At 54.2% G+C, this 19,815-nt stretch overlaps 9 protein-coding genes across 9 annotated transcripts; 5 read left to right on the top strand and 4 right to left on the bottom strand.

Moving 5' to 3' along the window:
- Positions 1-2,404: 2,404 nt before the first annotated feature.
- Positions 2,405-2,749, bottom strand: M409DRAFT_57907 (uncharacterized protein; the record flags this gene model as incomplete). Its single annotated transcript, XM_033813764.1, has 1 exon — positions 2,405-2,749. The coding sequence occupies one exon, from the start codon at positions 2,747-2,749 to the stop codon at positions 2,405-2,407; it is 345 nt and encodes a 114-aa protein (XP_033663737.1).
- A 1,345-nt stretch (positions 2,750-4,094) lies between these two features.
- Positions 4,095-5,914, top strand: M409DRAFT_57908 (uncharacterized protein; the record flags this gene model as incomplete). Its single annotated transcript, XM_033813765.1, has 4 exons — positions 4,095-4,397; positions 4,450-4,578; positions 4,637-5,260; positions 5,315-5,914. 4 exons carry the CDS (start codon positions 4,095-4,097, stop codon positions 5,912-5,914), a joined length of 1,656 nt encoding a protein of 551 aa, XP_033663738.1.
- A 1,220-nt stretch (positions 5,915-7,134) lies between these two features.
- Positions 7,135-9,401, top strand: M409DRAFT_68838 (uncharacterized protein; the record flags this gene model as incomplete). Its single annotated transcript, XM_033818009.1, has 11 exons — positions 7,135-7,227; positions 7,281-7,587; positions 7,645-7,712; positions 7,766-8,165; positions 8,217-8,249; positions 8,315-8,385; positions 8,438-8,635; positions 8,685-8,850; positions 8,904-8,951; positions 9,004-9,173; positions 9,384-9,401. The coding sequence occupies 11 exons, from the start codon at positions 7,135-7,137 to the stop codon at positions 9,399-9,401; spliced, it is 1,572 nt and encodes a 523-aa protein (XP_033663739.1).
- A 519-nt stretch (positions 9,402-9,920) lies between these two features.
- Positions 9,921-12,055, top strand: M409DRAFT_26706 (uncharacterized protein; the record flags this gene model as incomplete). Its single annotated transcript, XM_033808227.1, has 2 exons — positions 9,921-10,758; positions 10,809-12,055. The coding sequence occupies 2 exons, from the start codon at positions 9,921-9,923 to the stop codon at positions 12,053-12,055; spliced, it is 2,085 nt and encodes a 694-aa protein (XP_033663740.1).
- A 57-nt stretch (positions 12,056-12,112) lies between these two features.
- Positions 12,113-13,726, bottom strand: M409DRAFT_26707 (uncharacterized protein; the record flags this gene model as incomplete). Its single annotated transcript, XM_033808228.1, has 1 exon — positions 12,113-13,726. One exon carries the CDS (start codon positions 13,724-13,726, stop codon positions 12,113-12,115), a length of 1,614 nt encoding a protein of 537 aa, XP_033663741.1.
- A 262-nt stretch (positions 13,727-13,988) lies between these two features.
- Positions 13,989-14,573, top strand: M409DRAFT_57911 (uncharacterized protein; the record flags this gene model as incomplete). The annotated part of the gene is made up of 1 exon (XM_033813766.1): positions 13,989-14,573. One exon carries the CDS (start codon positions 13,989-13,991, stop codon positions 14,571-14,573), a length of 585 nt encoding a protein of 194 aa, XP_033663742.1.
- Positions 14,574-15,266: 693 nt separating this feature from the next.
- Positions 15,267-16,085, top strand: M409DRAFT_26709 (uncharacterized protein; the record flags this gene model as incomplete). The annotated part of the gene is made up of 1 exon (XM_033808229.1): positions 15,267-16,085. One exon carries the CDS (start codon positions 15,267-15,269, stop codon positions 16,083-16,085), a length of 819 nt encoding a protein of 272 aa, XP_033663743.1.
- Positions 16,086-16,505: 420 nt separating this feature from the next.
- Positions 16,506-17,465, bottom strand: M409DRAFT_26710 (uncharacterized protein; the record flags this gene model as incomplete). Its single annotated transcript, XM_033808230.1, has 1 exon — positions 16,506-17,465. The coding sequence occupies one exon, from the start codon at positions 17,463-17,465 to the stop codon at positions 16,506-16,508; it is 960 nt and encodes a 319-aa protein (XP_033663744.1).
- Positions 17,466-18,208: 743 nt separating this feature from the next.
- Positions 18,209-19,280, bottom strand: M409DRAFT_26711 (uncharacterized protein; the record flags this gene model as incomplete). The annotated part of the gene is made up of 2 exons (XM_033808231.1): positions 18,209-19,017; positions 19,070-19,280. 2 exons carry the CDS (start codon positions 19,278-19,280, stop codon positions 18,209-18,211), a joined length of 1,020 nt encoding a protein of 339 aa, XP_033663745.1.
- Positions 19,281-19,815: the final 535 nt, after the last annotated feature.

The raw sequence follows: 19,815 nt of genomic DNA on the forward strand, positions 1-19,815 counted from the left end.
GTAATGCTCTCATGGAAACTGCCCGTTCTGCTTTGGTGCAGCAAACTCAATACTCACGTTGGCTCAATCGACTGTGCGTGGGCAAGAGCCGATCTGTTGAGGCAAAGAGTGATCGATGACCATTTTGGCGGCTGACTTGGTCCCTCGCTGCAGCGGAGCCTTCGCCGTTTCGATCTCGAGCTTCTGTGAAGGCATCTGTTGCATCGCTAGTGTTGCAGACCTTCTCAACAATGGGGCCCTTGAAGAGAATGTTGAATCATCCAAGACGCACATCGATCGTCGAACACCTACTCCGCCGAATGTTCAGCTCATCTTCCCCAATGCCTGTTGACATCCAGCCGACTCGCACAGCAACATTAGCGATGCCCATCGCCTACGAGTGTCGACAGAACAGCCAATGCTTCGAGACCTCCGCCCATCGCCGCCAAATCGTCACGACCTTCGCCAACGATCGATTGTAATCCGAGCCACCAGGCCATTTGGAGAGCGAGAGAAAGCTCAACAGTGTCGGAGGTGCAAGATGGTCCCAAGCCCAGTCTAAACAAGAAAGAGATGAAGGAGGGAACAGGTCGTCAGCCGCACAAGACCCATCTAGGGTATGCGTCTGCAGAAGCCAGAGTCGCTATACAGAGAAAGCTGCATCCTGTACGGCCATGGCCGGCGTGCCAGGCTCTCTCAGAGCTCGTGGTCATTTCAGCGCGTCTTGTGGGACAGGCGCAGACACCCATCGCCGAGAGATTCATCCATGCCCGCTGGGTTTCCCAATTCCAACACCGCATTGCCAGCCACGGTAACCTGATCCCAGGCTTCTGAGCACGCAGAAGTTGGAAGTAAAGGCAAGGCGAAGAAAGAAGGAGGTCGGTGAGAGTGGACCTTGCCATCCCACGCATCCCACGTCGCTCGAAAAGGCTTGGTGCTGAAGCTTGTATACCAGGGGTATCGACCTCAGCTGTTGCTCCTTCGACTTTGATCCGATACTCAAGGCGTTCGTGTTCATCAAGAACCAGTTCAAAATGGCCTGCCCAGGGACAGAGTGATTGGGAAAAAGCTTTTGGCGGTTGCATAGCCTCCAGGAGATAGTTTGTCCATCATGAAGCCCACGTTGGAGACTGGAGATATGGCATCCTTCTTTGGCCAGAAAATCCTGTAGAGGAGAACGAAATCAAGCATCAAAGCAATGTGCATACGAGATCCTTGGATAAAGACCAATGCGCAGAGAGGGCTTGGTTTGGATTGCGCAAGAACGTTGGCCGCCACGGCAACAACTGTCGGAATCCAGGATCGAGCTCTCATGGACCCAAGGCATCCTTCAATGTGACCAGTATTGCATGGAAAAAGCTCTTGTGCATCTGCCCTGAAAGCATCGAACACTGTCAATGGGAGTGTTGATACCAATGTGTGGCCTTTCGGATCCAAAATGAATCTGGCTCGGCCTTAGGATCCAGGCTAGTCGGTTTCACCTGTCGACGACGACTCTTCCAATTATGTGGCCCGATTCGTTAAGATATGCTTCCAACCTGGGATTCAGACTCCGCGAATAAATCGCCAACGCTTCAGGACTGTTCCGGAGCTGGCTCCTGGATGCATGGTAGCCTCGATTCCAAGCATCCAGTTTACGTCGCAGGTAGATGTACGGGATGTCCGATCTGAAATCATCGTGGATGCGGCTGGATACCTTGCCAGAGAGCATTGAGGTCTGCGGCTCATGCAGACGGGTATCCAGCATGAGCAAAGAATGATGCTTCTTGCGATTCCGGCCAAACCTCAATGTCTTCCTTGTCGTTGGTTTCGGGGAGCTCTCCCATAATCCTCCTCTTTTTCCGTGCCGTTCGTGTGCTTCTGGTGCATGTATCGATGGGGGTTCGTGGTGGGGATGGGTGTGGTTTGTTGAAAGGATGAGCTTGGCTGGACGAGGGATTTCGATTGAGGTTCCGACCGAGTCCTCGAGGGCGAAGGCATCTTCTTCGAACATGGCATTGGCGGCACCAGGCTGGTTGTAGCGAGGGCAGCGAGAGCCACCCGACCGACTCCAGTGGTTCGAGTTGGCTGCTGCTGGCGCACCGCAGATGAAGCACAGCGATTCCTTGCACACGGCGCAAATGATGTGGTTGCTGGAAGGCCTGGTCAGCTTGTTATCCCACAGCGGTGTCCGATGTCCATGCTACTGTGCGATGGACCGATAGATCTCTCTGCCATCGTGTCGGGAGATGATGACCGGCTTCTTAGGTGGAAGCAAGGGGTGATGAGGATGTGGAATGCGGGCCTCATTGTACGAGGTTGATTCGACCTCACCGACTTCTTTGAGGCCATGAAGGCCATCATCTCTTGACCGCACCGCAAGCCTGATGTCCATACGCTGTACGCGGGCGGGATGATGATCTTACCTGCTGTTGCTGCCGCCCTCTCAACGTCGTCTCGTGGCCTCCCTCACCCTCAGCGCCGCCCTCTTGACAGCCCTCCAAGCATCGCTCGCCCCCTGCGCTATCTTCCTCCTCTTTGATGTCTCTCGAACTGGCTCGAACAGACTGTGGTGACGAGACGTTGCTTTGGAGGTCTGACAAGGGTGGGCGGCTGCTGAGACACGCTCCAACTCCGGCAGGCTGGTGGGTGAGGTGCGCGAGAGCGTGGATGGCTCGTAGAGAGGCAGGATCTCTGCCGTGATCGCGCGTGGTTCCTTGCTGCCGTCAGCGATGTCCATCTCCTCGGAGGACGTGAAGGCCGTCACAGCGCCGACACTTACCGTCTGCATCTCGGACAAGTCTGCTGGCTATGCTCTGATGGGCGTGGACGATCTATGAGTGCTGGGGATGCTGCTCTGTACGATGGAAATGTGCTGGGTGGACTACACCGCTCTCCGCCGGGCGCGTTCTGCCCTCACAACACGCTCCTCGCAGCAGCAGCAGCAGGGCGGCGACAGCAACATCACATCAGAGCAGCAAAGACTACGGGCATCAACACACTGGCTACATGATGAGGATACCTGGACGACGATGAGACTCTTCTCCAGGCCATTGCAACTGCAAGTGACTGATGAAAATGCCATCATACACACGCCCAGTCGGACGTGCTTCTGACAGCGGTGGATTGTTCATTTCCCAAATGGCTGCCTGACGACACTCTCAATCAAGAAGAGGTACCGCCTGCCTTACATACCCGATGGCTTACCTGGGGGGAGAAAGAAGTTGGAGTTGGAGGGAGATTTGGCTGGCTTAAAGAGCCTGCGATCCGGCAACTCCCGCTCCTTATCACGCAGACGCTCCGTTCCCCGGGCTACTGTTGCCGTGCTGGATGCTTGCAGCATGCCGCGGAGCCTTCTCACTCGTGGTCCTTCAGGTGTATCGTTTTCGGTTGTCTCCCGGTCGTGGGAGCATTGTCTGCAGCCCCTGAGGGAGATCAATGGTACCAGTTGCGGAGACAAGTGATGTAGGCTCTTTTATCGCCTTGCCACGAACGAGTACTTGGGGCGAGCAGCGCGCCGTGATTCCCACACTGAAGAAGCGATCTCACCCAACATCCTCAACTTTATCCCCGACACAGCACCATTGACCACGTTATTGCATGCATGAACGGCACAATGGATGCCTGGGGATTCTCGGAGATGATGGCGCTTTTTTGTCAAGATGTAATACCTTACTGGCTGCCTCGAGAAAGGCGCTGTTGCTCCTGGTTAGGCTCGCGCTGGGTAGCCTCCCTCCAAGCCCACAGGTTGATGGTACTATTGCCCACAACAACGATTGTTCCCCATCATCCCCAGGGTATCTATCATATCGATGCTCCCTCTACTGTCGTGGTAGGACGCAATGTGACGGGGATGAAATGTTGAAATGATGGGATGGACTGGCTTCACCTATACTTTAATACGGCTATGACTGCGCGGTGAAAGACCCTACTATCCCGCACTATTTAGGGCACCAGGTGAATAATCTCCTGCTAAGTGAATGTGACCTTCACGCTTCCTGATCCTTGCTGCCTGAGCATGTGAAGGGCTGAGCGCGCTCGCCCCCTGATTTCTTGGCACTAGCGCCAAAACAAACATCCATCCCCGCCGCCTCTCTCTTACAAACACACCATACAACATCTCGGTGCTGTGGAAGATGGCAGCCAGCTCAAGATTGCCCTCGTTCCGTGATGGCGATGTGGACATCGCCATCACGGGCGAGCGCAGCTACCGGCTGCACAGCAACACCCTGCGGCACAACAGCCGCACCATGAGAGAGCTGTTGCGCGATGAGACCGCCCATCACCAGCTCGTCCTCGTGGACAACACTGACCCACAGGGGTTCGCCAGCAATGGCGTCCGCATCCCGTGCGTGTTCGAGCGAGTCCACCTCGATGCCAGCGGCCGTGCTGTTGCCGGGCACCTCAGTGAGGACGATGCGGCTCTCCCACTCTTCACGGTAAGTCTGGCCACTAACTCGATACTATCTCCGGCAAACGCTGACCTTCCAGGCCTTCGATGCTGTCTTGCGCGCCCTGTACAACATGCCGCTCGAGATGGGCAACCCGCAGACCGACACTTTGACGTCGCTGCTGTCCAGGGCATTTGACATCACTCTCGTCGCAGAGTACCTCGACTGCGTAAGTCACTTCATTTTACCACCAGTTCCTCACAATCCACAAACTGACAGCCTTCTAGGCACACATCGTCACCCAGGCAATCGAGTCCACCCTCCTGGCCACAGGCCAAAACTTCTACCGCGCCATCAGCATGAATCCAATCCAATGGCTCGATTTTGCGAACCGAATTCAGTCCAAGGCCATTTTCAAAGAAGCCCTCATCCACGCCGCAGGACAATTCTACATGCCAGTCGTGCAAGATCAGATGCCGCAGGACGAACTGCCGGACGATGTGCTCACTGTCCTTGAGGACAAAGTCAACACCATCAAGATCGCCGTCAAGAAAGCACAGTCTTGTCTTTCGACCTACTACCCTCAGAGACTCATGCGTGCGAGGCCAGACCCGACGGATGACCGTGACAAGATCAGCCGTGCCAGCTATTCCAACGACATCATCATCTGGATTGCCCTGTCCCTGTTCCGCCACTTCCTCGGCGATCAGATGTCCCAAGACCGAACCCACCACGCAGACGATCTGGGTTGGAGCTTCATCAAGACTATCAATACCGGTGGCGAGGCGTATCTCAGCTCGATCGAAATCGATCGTGGATTCCACAACCGCTTTCCGATGAGCAGCAAGGCATCTCTTTGCCTGAAGCAGCGTCTGACTGAGATCAAGCAGACACTCAAGCAGTGGACGACCGTAAGTGTTTACCATTTTGCGGTGATGTGAGTGCCAAAACTAATCGAGATACAGGACCTGCTAGACGAGAACTCCCAGCTTGAAATGGCGAACAACAAAGTCAACTACTTCACCAGCACCGTCGTCACCGAAGACGACTTCCCATGGATTGTCCCAGAAGACGTCACAGACGACGACGCGGAAGACGATGGCGACATATACGAGAGCATCGAAGAGGAAGCAGACCCGGCTTATACCAAGGACACTGTGGGCAGATCTTCCATCGGCCTTGACGAATCCGTGATGGACGAGTATGAGAACTTCCCAATGGACCAGCTTGAGAACGTTGGAAAATATTCTCAAGCTGAGCTCGACGGCAGTCCAATGTCCGAATACGCCGAGGAGCAAGATGCTGCGGAGGCTGAGGCCCGCGATGATGAAGACGACCAGAAAGCTGCCAGAGCCCTGATGAGACTCAGCTCTTCCCGCCCAAGTACGCCTGAGAGCAACCACAGTGGCGACACGGAGCAGATGGATCCAAAGGTCTACAACGACTACCTCGCCGAGCAGAAGATGAAGCATGACCTTGAGGCCGACCGCAAGCGCATTGCCGAGAAGCGTAAGCAGCGCAATATGCAGGCTCGCGAAGCTGCTCGCAAAGCTGCCCGTCAGTAAGGACCTCATCACAGCATATCGCCATAAGGCAAAGCGAATACCGCGAACATGACTACGAGTTCTTTCATGATGATACCCAGCACGAGCGACGACTTTGACTATGGCGTTTGGATGGAAGGCGAGACACATTGATGATATTGGGATGATACCAAGTAAAAAAGCATTATGACAGGATGAAAGAGGACACGCATTAATGGAGTTGGGCTGATACCAAGTAAAAAAGCATTATGAGAGGATTGATTGAGAGATCAGGCTTTGAGACACAACGGACGGACACAGAGACAGGGATTGATTAAGCATTGGAGTGAGAGTAAGCATTTCGCTAGGCATCAGCCCCGAGACCAAGCGTCCATAGCCAATGCATGGAGACTCTTGTTCAGCAGCTTTGACCTCCTTCACATGAAGGAACTATCTCCGTGACACGCAGGTAGGCCAGCTTTCATATGGTCCTTCAGGAGCTTGGAACTATACGGAGTATCGAGGAAAGATGACATGCAGTTGCTTTACGATCGGCGGCCGACGAGATGTTGATGGCGAAGTCTACCTTCGGCTCAGTGAGTCTTCTCGTGAAAACCACGTGCGTGGCAGATGAGATCCACTCAACCTTTTCTCAGGTGAATGACCAAACTGACATCTCCCTTCCAGACACAGCGCTCAGATGAATATTCGCACAGTACCTCGCATCACTTAAAGAGAAACGCCATACCTACTGCAAAACCCAGGTACACTTCGGACGACCTTCCCCTTTCCAACCATCAATTATCAACTCCACGCACTCCATCACCAACCATTGGCCATCATCGCACCGGACCAACCCCCATAAAATCCGCACGAACTCGTCTCGTGGCAATCTCGGGCCCGCCACTGACGCGTTTCTCCAGCTTGCCCCCAACTTCTCCGCACTCGAGGCAAGCCTAACCCCAGACCACGCTTTTTGATAGCCTGCAGTTGCCGCTAACAAAACACGGAAGAGTCGATGATGAGGCGACGGCTCGTGGTAGGGGCCTCTAAGTACTGTTGTCCCCTGGTCTTTTGTACTACCTGCTCGGTTTCCTGGTAGAAGTATACCGATTGCTGAAGGCTCTTGTGTCACTTGGCTAGTACTAGTGATTACTTTGAGAGTTTAAGAGAGCTTGTTCTCGGGCTCGTTTCTGTATTCACTTTCTTATAAGCTTTTTCTGGGTTTGTGTAGGCAAGGTCTTTTCTGGACGTCCATCAAGATGAATAAGTTTTACGGTCTCAGGGGCACGAAGCTCAACATCGCCATTGCTGTTGTGGCGGGTATTGATTTCGCACTGTTCGGATATGACCAGGTGAATCGGACTTCAGTGGCGAGTCAAGGGCGAAAGGCTAATGATTGAGATAGGGTGTCATGGGCGGTCTCTTGACCCTGCCCTCTTTCCTCGCGACGTTTCCCCAAATCAACGTCCAGCAACCCCCCGAAGGAACCAGCTCTGGGACGGCCTCGAACGTCCAGGGTATCACCGTTGGTGGATATACGCTTGGATGCTTCTTCGGTGCGGTGGCGACGATATGGCTGGGGAATATCCTTGGGCGGAAACGGACGATCATGGTCGGGAGTACGATCATGGTCATTGGGGCTGCGATTCAGTGCTCTTCGTTTAGTCTGGGCCAGCTCATTGCGGCTAGGCTGATCACTGGATTCGGGAATGGTGAGTCGAAGAAGGAGCTTCAACCCCCGTAGTATGATTGCTAACGAAAGTTCTCAGGCATGAACACGAGCACCGTGCCAACTTGGCAGTCAGAGACTTCCAAATCCCATCGCCGCGGGCAAATGGTTTGTCCCACCCCCCTTTCATGTCTGAGCCGTCTGCTGACCCTATTGCAAAGGTCATGATAGAGGGAAGCCTGATCGTTTTCGGCGTGATGATCTCCTACTGGATCGACCTAGGATTCTCCTTCTTGGAACCTTCAACTATAAGCTGGCGTTTCCCGATTGCCTTCCAGATTGTGTTGGCATTGTTGGTCCTCGCGGGCATTCCAGGTCTACCAGAGTCGCCACGATGGCTCGTGCTCAAGGGCAAGGAAGAAGCTGCTCTGGAGGTCCTGTGTGCATTGAGCGACACCACAGAGGACGACCCGAGAGTCCAAGACGAGTTCAGAGCCGTCAAGGATACGGTCTTCGAGATGGCCTCCGGAGGCTTTTCAGACATGTTCAAGTTCAACCGCAACAGGAATTTCCACCGGACGGCTTTGGCATATGTTAATCAGATGTTCCAGCAAATCTCGGGTACGTTGCTTGCCACTGCGGTTGATGGAGGGTATTGACGTGAATGTATAGGAATCAATATTATCACTTACTACGCAGCTACTAGTAAGTTCATCGATGGCCACAAATCATCTTCGAAGCACTCGCTAATAGACCAACCTTCACTACAGTCTTTGAGAACAACATCGGTCTATCGCCGTTCCTGAGCCGTCTGCTCGCTGCCCTGAACGGCACAGAATACGTAGGCACCCTCTACTAAAGTAGAATCAGCGATGCGGAACTGACGCTCGCAGTTCATGGCCTCCTGGCTCGCCATATTCACAATCGAACGATTCGGACGACGGGCGCTGATGCTCTTCGGCGCTGCAGGTCAGGCTGCATCAATGGCCATTCTAGCAGGCTTGACTTCCGTGCCAACATCCGATCCACGGAGCCACAGCCTTGGAATAGGAGCTGCAGTCTTTCTATTTGTGTTCAATTCTTTCTTTGCGGTAAGCTACTATCGTCGAAACGGCATCAGCGGTCTAATTTTTAGGGCAGATAGGTTGGCTGGGCATGACTTGGTTGTACCCTGCGGAGATTACGCCTCTCAATATTCGAGCTCCGGCAAATGCGATTGCTACGACGGCAAACTGGATCTTCAATTTCATGGTGGTCATGGTCACGCCGGTTGCTTTTGATTCGATTCGCTGGAAGACATACCTTGGTGAGTATTCGTGCTATTGTCTTAATGGTCATGTTGCTAACACCCATTGCTAGTCTTCGCCGTTATCAACGCATTCATGGTCCCATGCGTATTCTTCTTCTGTAAGCTGTCCAACTACATCGGCATGTCGATACGAGCTAATCGATATGACAGACCCCGAAACCGCCTATCGATCCCTGGAAGAAATGGACGAGATCTTCCACCAAGTTCACGGTTGGCAGGGCGCTTTCACAGTCGTCAAGGTCGCCAACACTATGCCACGCAGGTATGGCAAGAGAGGCGAGCTGCTTATTGCCTACGACAATACCGAGGAGGCGAGAGAAGTGGAGAGAAGGAGGAGTTCGATTGTTTCGGCTCATCGAGAGCCGGAGAAGCATGACAGACTTGAGCATCTTCATGATGAGAAGTAAGCGTCACGGCTGTCGAAGCAATGCACAAGGGGCCGAAATGGGGCTGTGGACAAGCTAGGTTGGCCGCAATAGTACCAAGCAGCCTACCGACAAGATGATGAAACGATTCTACTTCAAATGCAGTATCTCTTGAGGCTATAACTATTTGTAAACCTTGAGCATCACGTAGTAGCCGATCCACGAAAGATGACTCCTTCCGGGCAGCACCAAAAGCTGCGATAAACGGACACAGTCGGGAAGTGGACACCAGTCCATGTTCTCTCACGGCAGGAGGGACCGAGCAACTCGACGTCAATCCATTATCCCTCTGTCCTTTCATTCACTTCACATCACGCCAAGACGAGACCTTGATGGATATGGGCATGGTATTCTGATATCAAGACCTCCAGATCACCTACAATACCAGTGGGACGTCGCTTTCAAAAGAGTAGAACATCAAATCCAAAAACGTGCAATGCTCACGCAGCAGACTTCGAACCACCGGCTCGGTTTTAGAAGGAAGGTTGCACTGCCATGCAGCATCTTTCCCCCTCATGACGATCGGTCACTCGCTAGTGTTCTATAAGCATCGCTTATATAGACGTGGACATGTCTTTGCTGAATGCCTTAAACGTTACAGATGACTCCAGAAAACTGATCTGCTCCCTGCTAACTTTCTCCATGAAGTCCCTTTCAACGCTGTCTGCGCTAATAGCAGGCTCTACTCTTGCCGCAGCCCAGTCAGCTTCCAACAACTCACTGGTTCCGCTGGTTTTCAAGCCTTTGCCACTTGGATCGATATCGCCTTCAGGATGGCTTCGGGATCAGATGCAACTCATGGCCGACGGGCTCGCAGGACATGAACATGACTTTTACCAATTCGTCGCACATTCGTCTTGGCTGGGTGGAGACCAGGAATACTCAGGCCTCAACGAAGGCTTCCCATATTGGTTCAACGGACTTGTGCCTTTGGCTTACGGGCTCAACGACAGTCGGTTGATCGGCCAGGTAACCAGTGCTGCGCAGACTGTCTTCGATCGACAAGCGGACGATGGATGGCTCGGCCCAGAGAATGTCACCTCCCGTAACTTCTGGGCTCGATATCCGTTCTTCCTTGGTCTTACGCAGCTTGCTGAAGCGGACAGCTCTTGGACGGACAAAGTCGTCTCGCATTTGCAGACATTCAACACGTTGATGGACAGCATGATGCGGGACAACTACACGGGCTACCAATATCACGACGGTGATACGCTGGGCTCTGGTGATTTTGATTGGGGACAGGTCCGAAGTGCTGATATGGTACTTACGCTGCAGTGGATGTATGAGAACCATCCAGGCAACCAGAGCCAGCTCCTTCTTGACAACATGAAGTACTTCCACGATGGAGGGAAGAACTGGGAGGATTGGTATACGCAAGAGTCGTACCTCGATCGGGGATTTGACAAAGATCTCAATACTCTGCCGGATTCGTTGACGAGTCCTAACTATGCGTATGAGCATGGCGTGAATGTTGGGCAAGGTATGGTACAAGTCTCCCTGGACTCTCGACAATCTGCTGACTTTGAACAGGTCTCAAGGCTCCAGCAGTATACCGACGCTGGAACCACGACGACTCCTTCATTCAGATCGCAATGAACGGCGTGAACTGGACAATGGAATACCACGGCGCAGCATCCGGCACAGTCCTCGCCGACGAGCGTCTCGTCGGTCTAGCCCCCTACAGCGGCAGCGAACTCTGCACAGCAGTCGAAGCGATGTTCTCCCTATCCTACCTCTACCAAGCGCTCGGCACAAATTACTACGCTGACCGAGCAGAACTCACAGCCTTCAACGCCCTCCCCGTGATGCTGACACCTGACTGGTGGGCACACCAATACATGGCACAACCAAACCAACCCTACGCCGAGAATCTCACAGCAACGCCCTTCTACAACACCAACAGCTGGGGCCAGACGTTCGGCCTCGAGCCCAATTACCCCTGCTGCACAGTCAACCACCCACAAGGCTGGCCCAAGTTCGCTTCCGCCAGCTACGTCCAAGCCGGCGATAACGGCCTCGCCCACGCATTGCTCAGTCCAGGCAAAGCCACCGCGAACCTGAAGAGCGGGCAAGTCACCGTCGACTGCACAACGGCATACCCGTTCCTCGACACCCTCCAATACACCATCACCGCCGCTTCCCCCTTCGACTTCTACGTCCGCGTCCCGCAATGGGCAACATCCAACTCGACCATCACCCTCGGAACCTCCCAACCCTCCCCCCTCACCCCCGACCCCTCAACAGGCATGCACAAGCTCTCCATTCCCCAAGGAACGACCACCCTCACCTACACCCTCACCTCCGAAATCACCACCACCCCGCGCGAAAACGACACAATAGCAATCTACAAAGGCGCCCTCCTCTACGCCCTCGAAATCCCTTCCTCCAACACCTCCACCTCGCCGCCCAAATTCCCCGACGGAAATTCCCAGCATCCTGCAGGCTACGCCCCGGCGCAGAGCAAAGACTACGAGTACCACAACGAGTCGGCGTGGAATTTCGCGGTGGATCCCTCGACACTCTCTTATCACGGGCCGGATGGGGGCGATTCGGCTACGTATGAGTTGCAGAATCCGATTTTCGCGGAGGGGGCCACGCCCGGGTGGATTGAGGTCAAAGGGTGTACGATTGATTGGGGTCTGTATAAGGGGAGTACGCCGGATTATCCGCCTGCGAAGGAGGGGAGGAAGTGCACGGGGGAGGCGAGGACGTTGAGGTTGGTGCCTTATGCGAGTGCGAAGACGCATATGGCGGAGTTGGCGACGATTAGTTTGTAGCATGGATGATAGGGTATCATGTTATGATAGTTTTATTGCGTTCGTTATTTGTCATTCCTACCTCCTTGCCACCCAACCATGATCTATCTCCACCTTCTTACAGCCATGAGTAAGACGAACCAGATTGATAGCGGCAGCAGCTGATCGTGCTGGGGCCTCGGTCTTTGCCCACATGAGAGCCTTTCGTTTTTCGACATCGTAGAGGTCAACGCTACCCGTCTCAAGCCTCAAAAGCTCAAAGGGGTCGAAGCTGTCGAGATACTTTTCGGCAATGTGTCTGTGCATGGCCGCCGAGGGATCTTTCCGCAACGCCGTCATACCAGACACGCGTGGAAGCCAGCCTTGCGAGACGTTCAGGTACTGAATGTTCTTCCAGTTGTAGACGAAGATGCTCGTGACGGCGTCGACTTGTGACAGCGTCTGAGCCATATCATCCATGTCGTCCGTGCCGTCTCTAATGCCGCCTGGAGTGTCTACATGCTCGCCATGATATCCCAATGCCGGCAACCATTCCGTACAGCCCTCGAGATCAAGCCATTGCAAGCAAAGCAGATTGCCGCTCAGCTGTCGCAGGAGAGATGCTGGTTCGCTAAGATCGAAATCGAGGTTGGAATAGTAATGGGATCCGCCAGCTTGAACATCCGGACTGTGTTGGCTGGAGACGGTGGTGGTGGCCAAGTTCGGAGTCAGTGTAGGTCGCGGCCAGTAGGCGAGGGACAAGTGAGTCACGCTCGGAATGTGTTTCGACAGGGACAGTAGATCCCGCCATGAAGCGCCCGCGGGTGGATGAGATAGTGATAGGTGGGACAAATGGGCGAAGCGTGAAGTAGACAGCGTCGGAGTGAGAGCAGCTTCGAAACTATCCTCTTGATCCCATGAGTCCACGACAGCATCAGCCGACGCACTGGTGGTGGCTTTGGACGATTGTTGTTTGACAAACTTCACAATCCGGTGCAACGTGAGCGATCCATAACCAGATAGTCCAGCAAGATCGAGACGCCGAACAGCTTCGTTGCCTTGAGTCAGAGCATCCAGAGTGGCCAAGTCTATTGGAGGACCGTAGTGAGCGAGGTAGCCGAGAAGTCTCAGACGAAGCCGTAACGGGATGTCGACGAGCGCTGGTAGATCCTCGTGGTCGAACAAGTCCCAATTCAGGGCGGTAGTCTTGAGTGTAAGATGCAACAAATTCGAAGGTCCAGCCTTGTCTTCAGTTGGCTCATCGCCGGTCATGCGTGCAAATCGCAACAACTCACTCGGCCTAATACGATCGTCGTTAGTAGAGCTCGAACCACGTAGACGCCGCCGTCCATCACGCAGCGTCAGCGCAAGCGACCACGCCGGCCTCTTCAACCAGCTCTGAGGCGGCGCAGGACCTGGCGTGCGGTTGGGCATCCTGGTTCGCACTCCTCGCTTTGGCTTTGGTGGCTCACTATCGGGGACTCCAAGGACTGCGCGGACATTTGGAGGTACGGACCGTTGATTGACGATTTCAGCCAGCTCTTTTTTCTTTTGAATAGCATCTTTCCCTTCCAGTCTCCTCAGCTCGCCCAGCCGCTCGTTGACACTGCCAGCCTTGTCGCTGCCGCCATCTTTGCTGCTGCTGGCTTGCTTGCCGCTTGATGATGATGAGCCTTGGAGTGATTTGAAGTTGTAGGTGCGCTTCTTGGGCATAAGCGCTCAACGAGGGGAGAAGGGCCTAGAGATTCCAGTTTCCAGCAGCCAGATCCAGGTATTTAAAGGCCTTCCAGGTGTGAGTCAGGTTGATGTTGGTGAGTTAGTGTGGCGATGAAGTCCAAAGCCCCGCCTCCCCAAGCGATGACGCCAAGCCCGGGTCTAATCTTGAGACTCTGTCTTTGTGCCTTCACAATCGACACCAAGATGTAGTCCTCCATCCATTGCTGCTTTCACTCGCAGCATTATTCTTCATACTAGCATGGCATCGATATCACTGCGCCCGCCTACTTTCTCACCGGCAAAAGCACCAGCCGACTTCCAGCTCCCGTCTATCTCGTGGCTGACAGAAACATGGCACGTAACCCATTCGACACTACCAATGTGGAAGAGCAAGCGCAACGTTCGGATTCAATACACCCCTCTCGAGCCATCTTCGCCGTCAGTCCCGAAAGATCAGACCGATCGCATAGATGATCTGGTCTCGTACCAAAGCCTCGACGGCGACAAGGTGTCTACGGTCAAAGGACTGGACAAAGCCGCTAGCAATAGCAGGGGAGAATGGGATTGGAGAGGCAAGGGCTGGCTCAAGATAGCTGGATCGCACTGGGAGGTGCTGGGTTGGGGAGAAGAGCAGGAGACGGGCAATAAGTGGGTGGTGACAATGTTCGCGAAGACGCTGTTCACGCCTGCTGGAATCGATGTCTACTCGAGGGATGGGAAGGGAGTCCAAGATGATACGTTGGGGCAAATCAAGTCTGCGCTGAGCAGTATACAAGACGACGAAATCCAGAAGATGGCCAGCACTTTATTCGAGATCAAGAGAGATGATTCGAGGAAAGATTGATCTTGCCTGATCTTGCCTGATATTGTTGTCAACAGCACCTCGGGGCAGCAGCAGACTCCCATCAAATATTGATTAAAGCCACATCGACTGCCAATTTTCGACACGGCAGACGACAGCCTCGGGACCGTTGGAAAGCTCATCTCTTGCTACCCGGACTGCGCGAAGTCAGGCGCCGGTCTCTTCTCGTCACATATCTACCACGCACTCGAGATATCTTGACCATTTCGCAAAGATTTTATGGCATCTTATTCAACAAAGAACATCTGATCTTTACACGCTCCTGATATTGATGGCGTGACGTCTGCAAGGAAGAAACGCGTTCGTCGAACTGCCAACGGCATCTCCAGACGGATCTGCAAAGCCGTTTGGTATCTCAATTTCCCCCGGCCGGAGTCAGGAACGACTTCACCTCTTTCCGATATGATCAACGCCGGTATAGATGCACTGCACCTATTATAGACTGCGCATGGCAGCGGCACTCCAACGTCTAAGAAAGTCGCCATGTCAGCTCGACTCTTGTTGGCTCGCTGTCAACATCTTCAGATCGTGTGAATCGTGAGCGTTGCTCCTTATTTCCTTCGCACGTCCTTCTTCATGCTTCCTTCTGGCTCTTCCTGTCTACTTCACTTGTTTGTCTGAAGCAACACATCTAGCATACAAGTCAAAGGGCCATCGTCAACCACACCAGTCAACATGCGGACCTTCCTACTTGCTGGCCTCTGTGCTGTGGCCACCCACGCAGCTCTCGTGGACCGTCAGGCTTCTTCATCATGCAATGCGACCTCAGTAGCGACAGTATCCTCAGGAACAGAGACCGAAACAGTGCAAGAGGATACCTACGTGATGTGGGCCACAACGACTGTAACCGTCATGTCGATGGGAGCATCACCTTTATCAACGACCGCATCGCCGACCCCAAGCAACGCAAAACGCAACATCCCAGCACAAGCCCACCTACCAACGCAAGCGTCCGAAGAACGCAAAAAACGACACGCCGCAATCCCCGGCGCCTACAGCAATAACAACGCCGCCGCCGCCGTAAAACGCGACCTCTCCGCCCGCGCCGTCTGCGCAACCCCCTCCACAACCGTAACCACCACCCTCGGCGCCACAACCACCACCGTAACATCAACACACACCCTCTCCCGCTACGCCCGCGCCACCGTCACCGCGCCCGCCTGCGACGCCAGCACAAACTACGGCCTCTTCAACGGCACCCTGAACCGCAACCTCTACTACGGCTACGGCAAAACACCCACCTTCCAATCGTATCCATCCCTCAACGTCTCGGCGTGCTGCGCGCAGTGCTTCAACAACGCCGACGGCTGCGTCGCGTGGAGTTTCGACGGGAGCGTGAATAACACCGATGCGGTGCCTGGGTGTGTCATGGCGCTGTATGATGGCGGGTGTCCGACGAAGTGGGGTGCGGATACGATTCGGTATGAGAATCAGAGGAAGTATTTGGTCGGGTTGGGGAGGTGTAATGTTCAGGTTGCTTGGTTTCAGGGGTAGGAAAGGTACCAGTGCCAGTGCCCTTGGTAGATGGGAGGTGTGAGTGTTGTTTGCATTGAGCGATGGCGTTGATGTTGATGTTTGGACGATTTTGGAAGGCTTCTGAGGAATGAATGAAACGGTTGTGTTGTGTTTGTGTTTCGTGCATGCTAATACCCATTATTGATGTGTACATACGAAAACCGCATGGAATCGAATTGAATGAAGAAGACTGCTCACATCTTCGCTTCTCCTTCCAACCTCTTCAAGACGATGTACAATGCATACCTCCTCTTCTACCGTCGAACCCACAAGCCATATCGAAACAACAAAAAAGGAAGCAAGCAAGCAACGAAATCCACCGATCCAGGCGGTTTCGTGAGAGAAAAGAAAGTCGCAAATCAACCCAAATCAGAATTCTTGCGAAGGTAGTAGAACCACTTACGACTCTTCCATCGTATCCATCCACTCACCTGCTGTGTTTGGCTCGTGCTGGCCAGAGTGAGACGGCTCATTCGCTGAATGGTACTTCTCAGCCTGGAAAGAGCTGTCTGGACTGGTCTTTGGGTTGGAGGTGCGGTTGAATTGCTCGATAGAGGGCATGGCCGGGAAGTCTTGCTCGCAGTGCAGGTGCTCGTTGGGGAGGAAGGTTGGCTGTTGGATGCTGGAAGGGGTGGTTGAGGAGAGGTTGGTGTTGGAGTTTGGTCGAGGTTCTTGAGTCGAAGGGGCGTTGGGATTGAGGTCGGTCATGTCGGCGTCGTTGAAGTCGAAACCGTCACGGAGCATGGTGGAGTCGTCTTGAGGCATGAGAGTCTGCTGCTCCTCACCTTCACCATCAGGAGACACGAGGCCTTCATTAGCACCACCACCACCCGCAAACCTCCTCTCAAAATCATTCCCATGAAACGGCGGCATCGCCCCCCTCGCATGCGTCATCTCCCTCCAAGCCCCCTCCCACCTCACCCTCTGCGTCTCAGCATCCAACTTCCCAAAATCAGCAAACTCCTTCCGATGATACCGAGCAGCCTTCCCGCGATACTCCTCGCCATGGTACTGCCCACAAGTCCCGCAGAACCCCACGGCAGGCTTGCAGACGTGGTTGCCGACTTTGAAAGGCCCGTAGGCGGGCATGAGGGGCGTCGTCGTGCGCGCGAGGGAAGAGGTCTGTTGGCCCTTGGATTTCTTGCGGGTAGGGACAGCCTGCCCCGTATCGACAACCCAAGCCGGCAGCAGCCTAAACACCACCGCAGCCTGCAACGCACAGGGACCCATATACCTCGGATTGAGCTCCTGCCAGGAAACCTCGTCAGGACTCGCATCGCACGCGAACTCGAAGTGCTTCGCCCACTCCGCGGCGTTGAGGTGCAGGAAGTAGAGGAAAGCCTTGGCGTAGACGCTCATCGCCTCGACGGGGACGGGGAACGTCGTGGAGAAGCACTCGAGTTGCTGGTCGGTCGAGAGGAGGTTGCGGAACTAGCGCGTTTCGCGCTCCACGGACGCGGAGGGGGACATGTCGAAGGGGGAGTCGTCTTCGAGGAGGGAGGAGGCGGGGAGGTCGTAGGGTGCCATGCCGTGGAAGTCGCGGCAGTTGGCGTTGCTGCAGATTCCTGGGCCGGAGGTTTGTCGCCGTCGTTGTCGTGGGCTTGGGGGTCGAGGCGGCAGTAGGTGAGGCCTTGGTAGTTTGTGAAGGCGGAGGGGCAGGGGGTGGTGATTTTGAGCTTGCGGGCGCCGCAGAGGAAGTGGAAGGTTGTGTATTGGCACATTGTTGGGTGTGCCGGGAAGGGATTGGTGGTTGGAATGTCAAGATGTCTTGGGGGGAGTGCTGGGTTTTGAGAGCGGGATAGTTGAACCAAAAGCAAGGATGCTGATGGTGCGAAGCGGATGGACTGGAAGGTTGGAAAGGTTTTGAGGGAGAGGGAGAGTTTCGAAAAAGGTCGACATCTTTTCAGGCGAGGTGATAACGCACGACACTCCCATTCACCAAAATCCTCACCTATGTACGTGAGCGCAAGAATGGGATTGTGTGGGACAAAGCCGAAGTGAATGAACAAAGCTGGGCCGAAGCGTGAAGGGAAGGGCGTGAATTTCGTGAACCTCACCTCATCGTCTACACACCACGACGACAGTGAATGTATATCGATCTCTCACAGTCTCGACGTCCATGACCGACTCCCGGGTTTACCTTTCTCCACGCTTCGATGTAGCAGTGCGGCTATACTCGCGAAGCCATGGCCCTCTGCCAGCTTGAGCGGCGTATTCAACCCGTCGATACAGATCTGCTTTTCAGGGTCCGCGCCGTGTTGTAGGAGTAATTTGACTGCCTCTTCATGCTGCTTGTAGACAGCTTCGTACAGCGCAGTGAACTCGCACTCGCCGTCGTCGTGGGTGGGAGGCGGCACAAGCTCGTCAGCGTCCAACCCGGCTTCCAGCAGCAGTCGAATGGTGTCGGTGTTGCCACGCTTTGCGGCATTCTGTAATAATCTTGTGCCCTTGAAAAGCTTCACACCGTAGCGATGAAGAAGTAGCTCGACACATGCGGTCTTGAGTGGAGCACCATGAACAGCGTGTCGTATAAGCTCTCTGTCGACTTCGGCGTCGTGATCGAGAAACCACTGCAACTCTTGCGGCCCAGTATGTAATGACCATTCGAGCATGCGATGGAACGCTAACGATGATGTCTTCATGTCTCGCCAGTCATATTGGTAGAGGACGTCTAGGAGCGCTGGACCACGAGCGGCAAATTCTAGCGCTATCGAGGTATTCCTGTCTTCCAGTGTGGCGCCCAACTGGACACACAGACGGAGGACTTCGGCATCGCTATGGAGGGCAGCGAAGGTGGCGATGGCCTGGAGAGGTAAGGGTTGACCGTGGCCGAGCTGGGAGACGATTGTGCGAACGGCATCCGCGTCGTCTTTGAGGGCGCTGGCGAAGAGCTTTTCCAATTGATCGATGCCTGGATAGATCCGTCAGTATGACAATGTGTTTTAAGAGTGTTGTTTACGCACTCTCAGGCCTGCTATGCGGCGAGCTCAATGCAGCTTCTCTGATAGCATTGCCGACTGGATCGTTGATTCGTAACTCCCACGGCCGTGTGGCCTTCTCGTCTGCCGGATGTCTGATTCCACAGAAATGTGCCAGGACTTCATGGAGGTACTGCTCTTCTGAGATTCGGTTGCTTTTCAAGGCTTGGTAGGCTTCGTCGAAACAGAGGCTCATTTTGGCTGTGAGGTCAACGGAAACAGATCAAGATCGATAACCTGACGAAAGAGAGACGCGAGAGGAGGGCGTTTAAATGCATTTTCGAAAACCACGCATCTCACCTGCCTGTCCCTACCCATTGCTGTGCATCTGCGCCCGTAAATGCTACTGGAAAGGGTGAAAGTGTCCTCTTTGTATGAGGCATTTACCACAAGTCGCGCTGCGAGAGGCTTTGCTGCTGATCAGGGTGTGCAGGTCGGCCACGTGGGTGAAGGTCGTCCAACCTCACATCTTTGCTGGTAGACATTGGTTTTCGTGTATGTCGTTGCTGATGGTATGGGAGAGGACGACATGGCATGAGGACAGGACGGGGCAGCCACCAGAAGCAGTCTATGCGAATTGCCAAGGAGCACAGGAAGCGAGCGCACGGCAAGTGAATCCCGCCCGGTGGCGTCCCTTCGTCCTTTCGGCCTATCACCCCACGGCATTCCAGCCGCATTGAGTTTCTGCGCCGTACGCAGATGAGACTGGCCTCCACCTCGCGGCCACCAAT

Source organism: Zasmidium cellare, assembly GCF_010093935.1.
Source record: "Zasmidium cellare ATCC 36951 unplaced genomic scaffold M409scaffold_33, whole genome shotgun sequence".
NCBI classification, from domain to species: Eukaryota; Fungi; Ascomycota; class Dothideomycetes; order Mycosphaerellales; family Mycosphaerellaceae; genus Zasmidium; species Zasmidium cellare.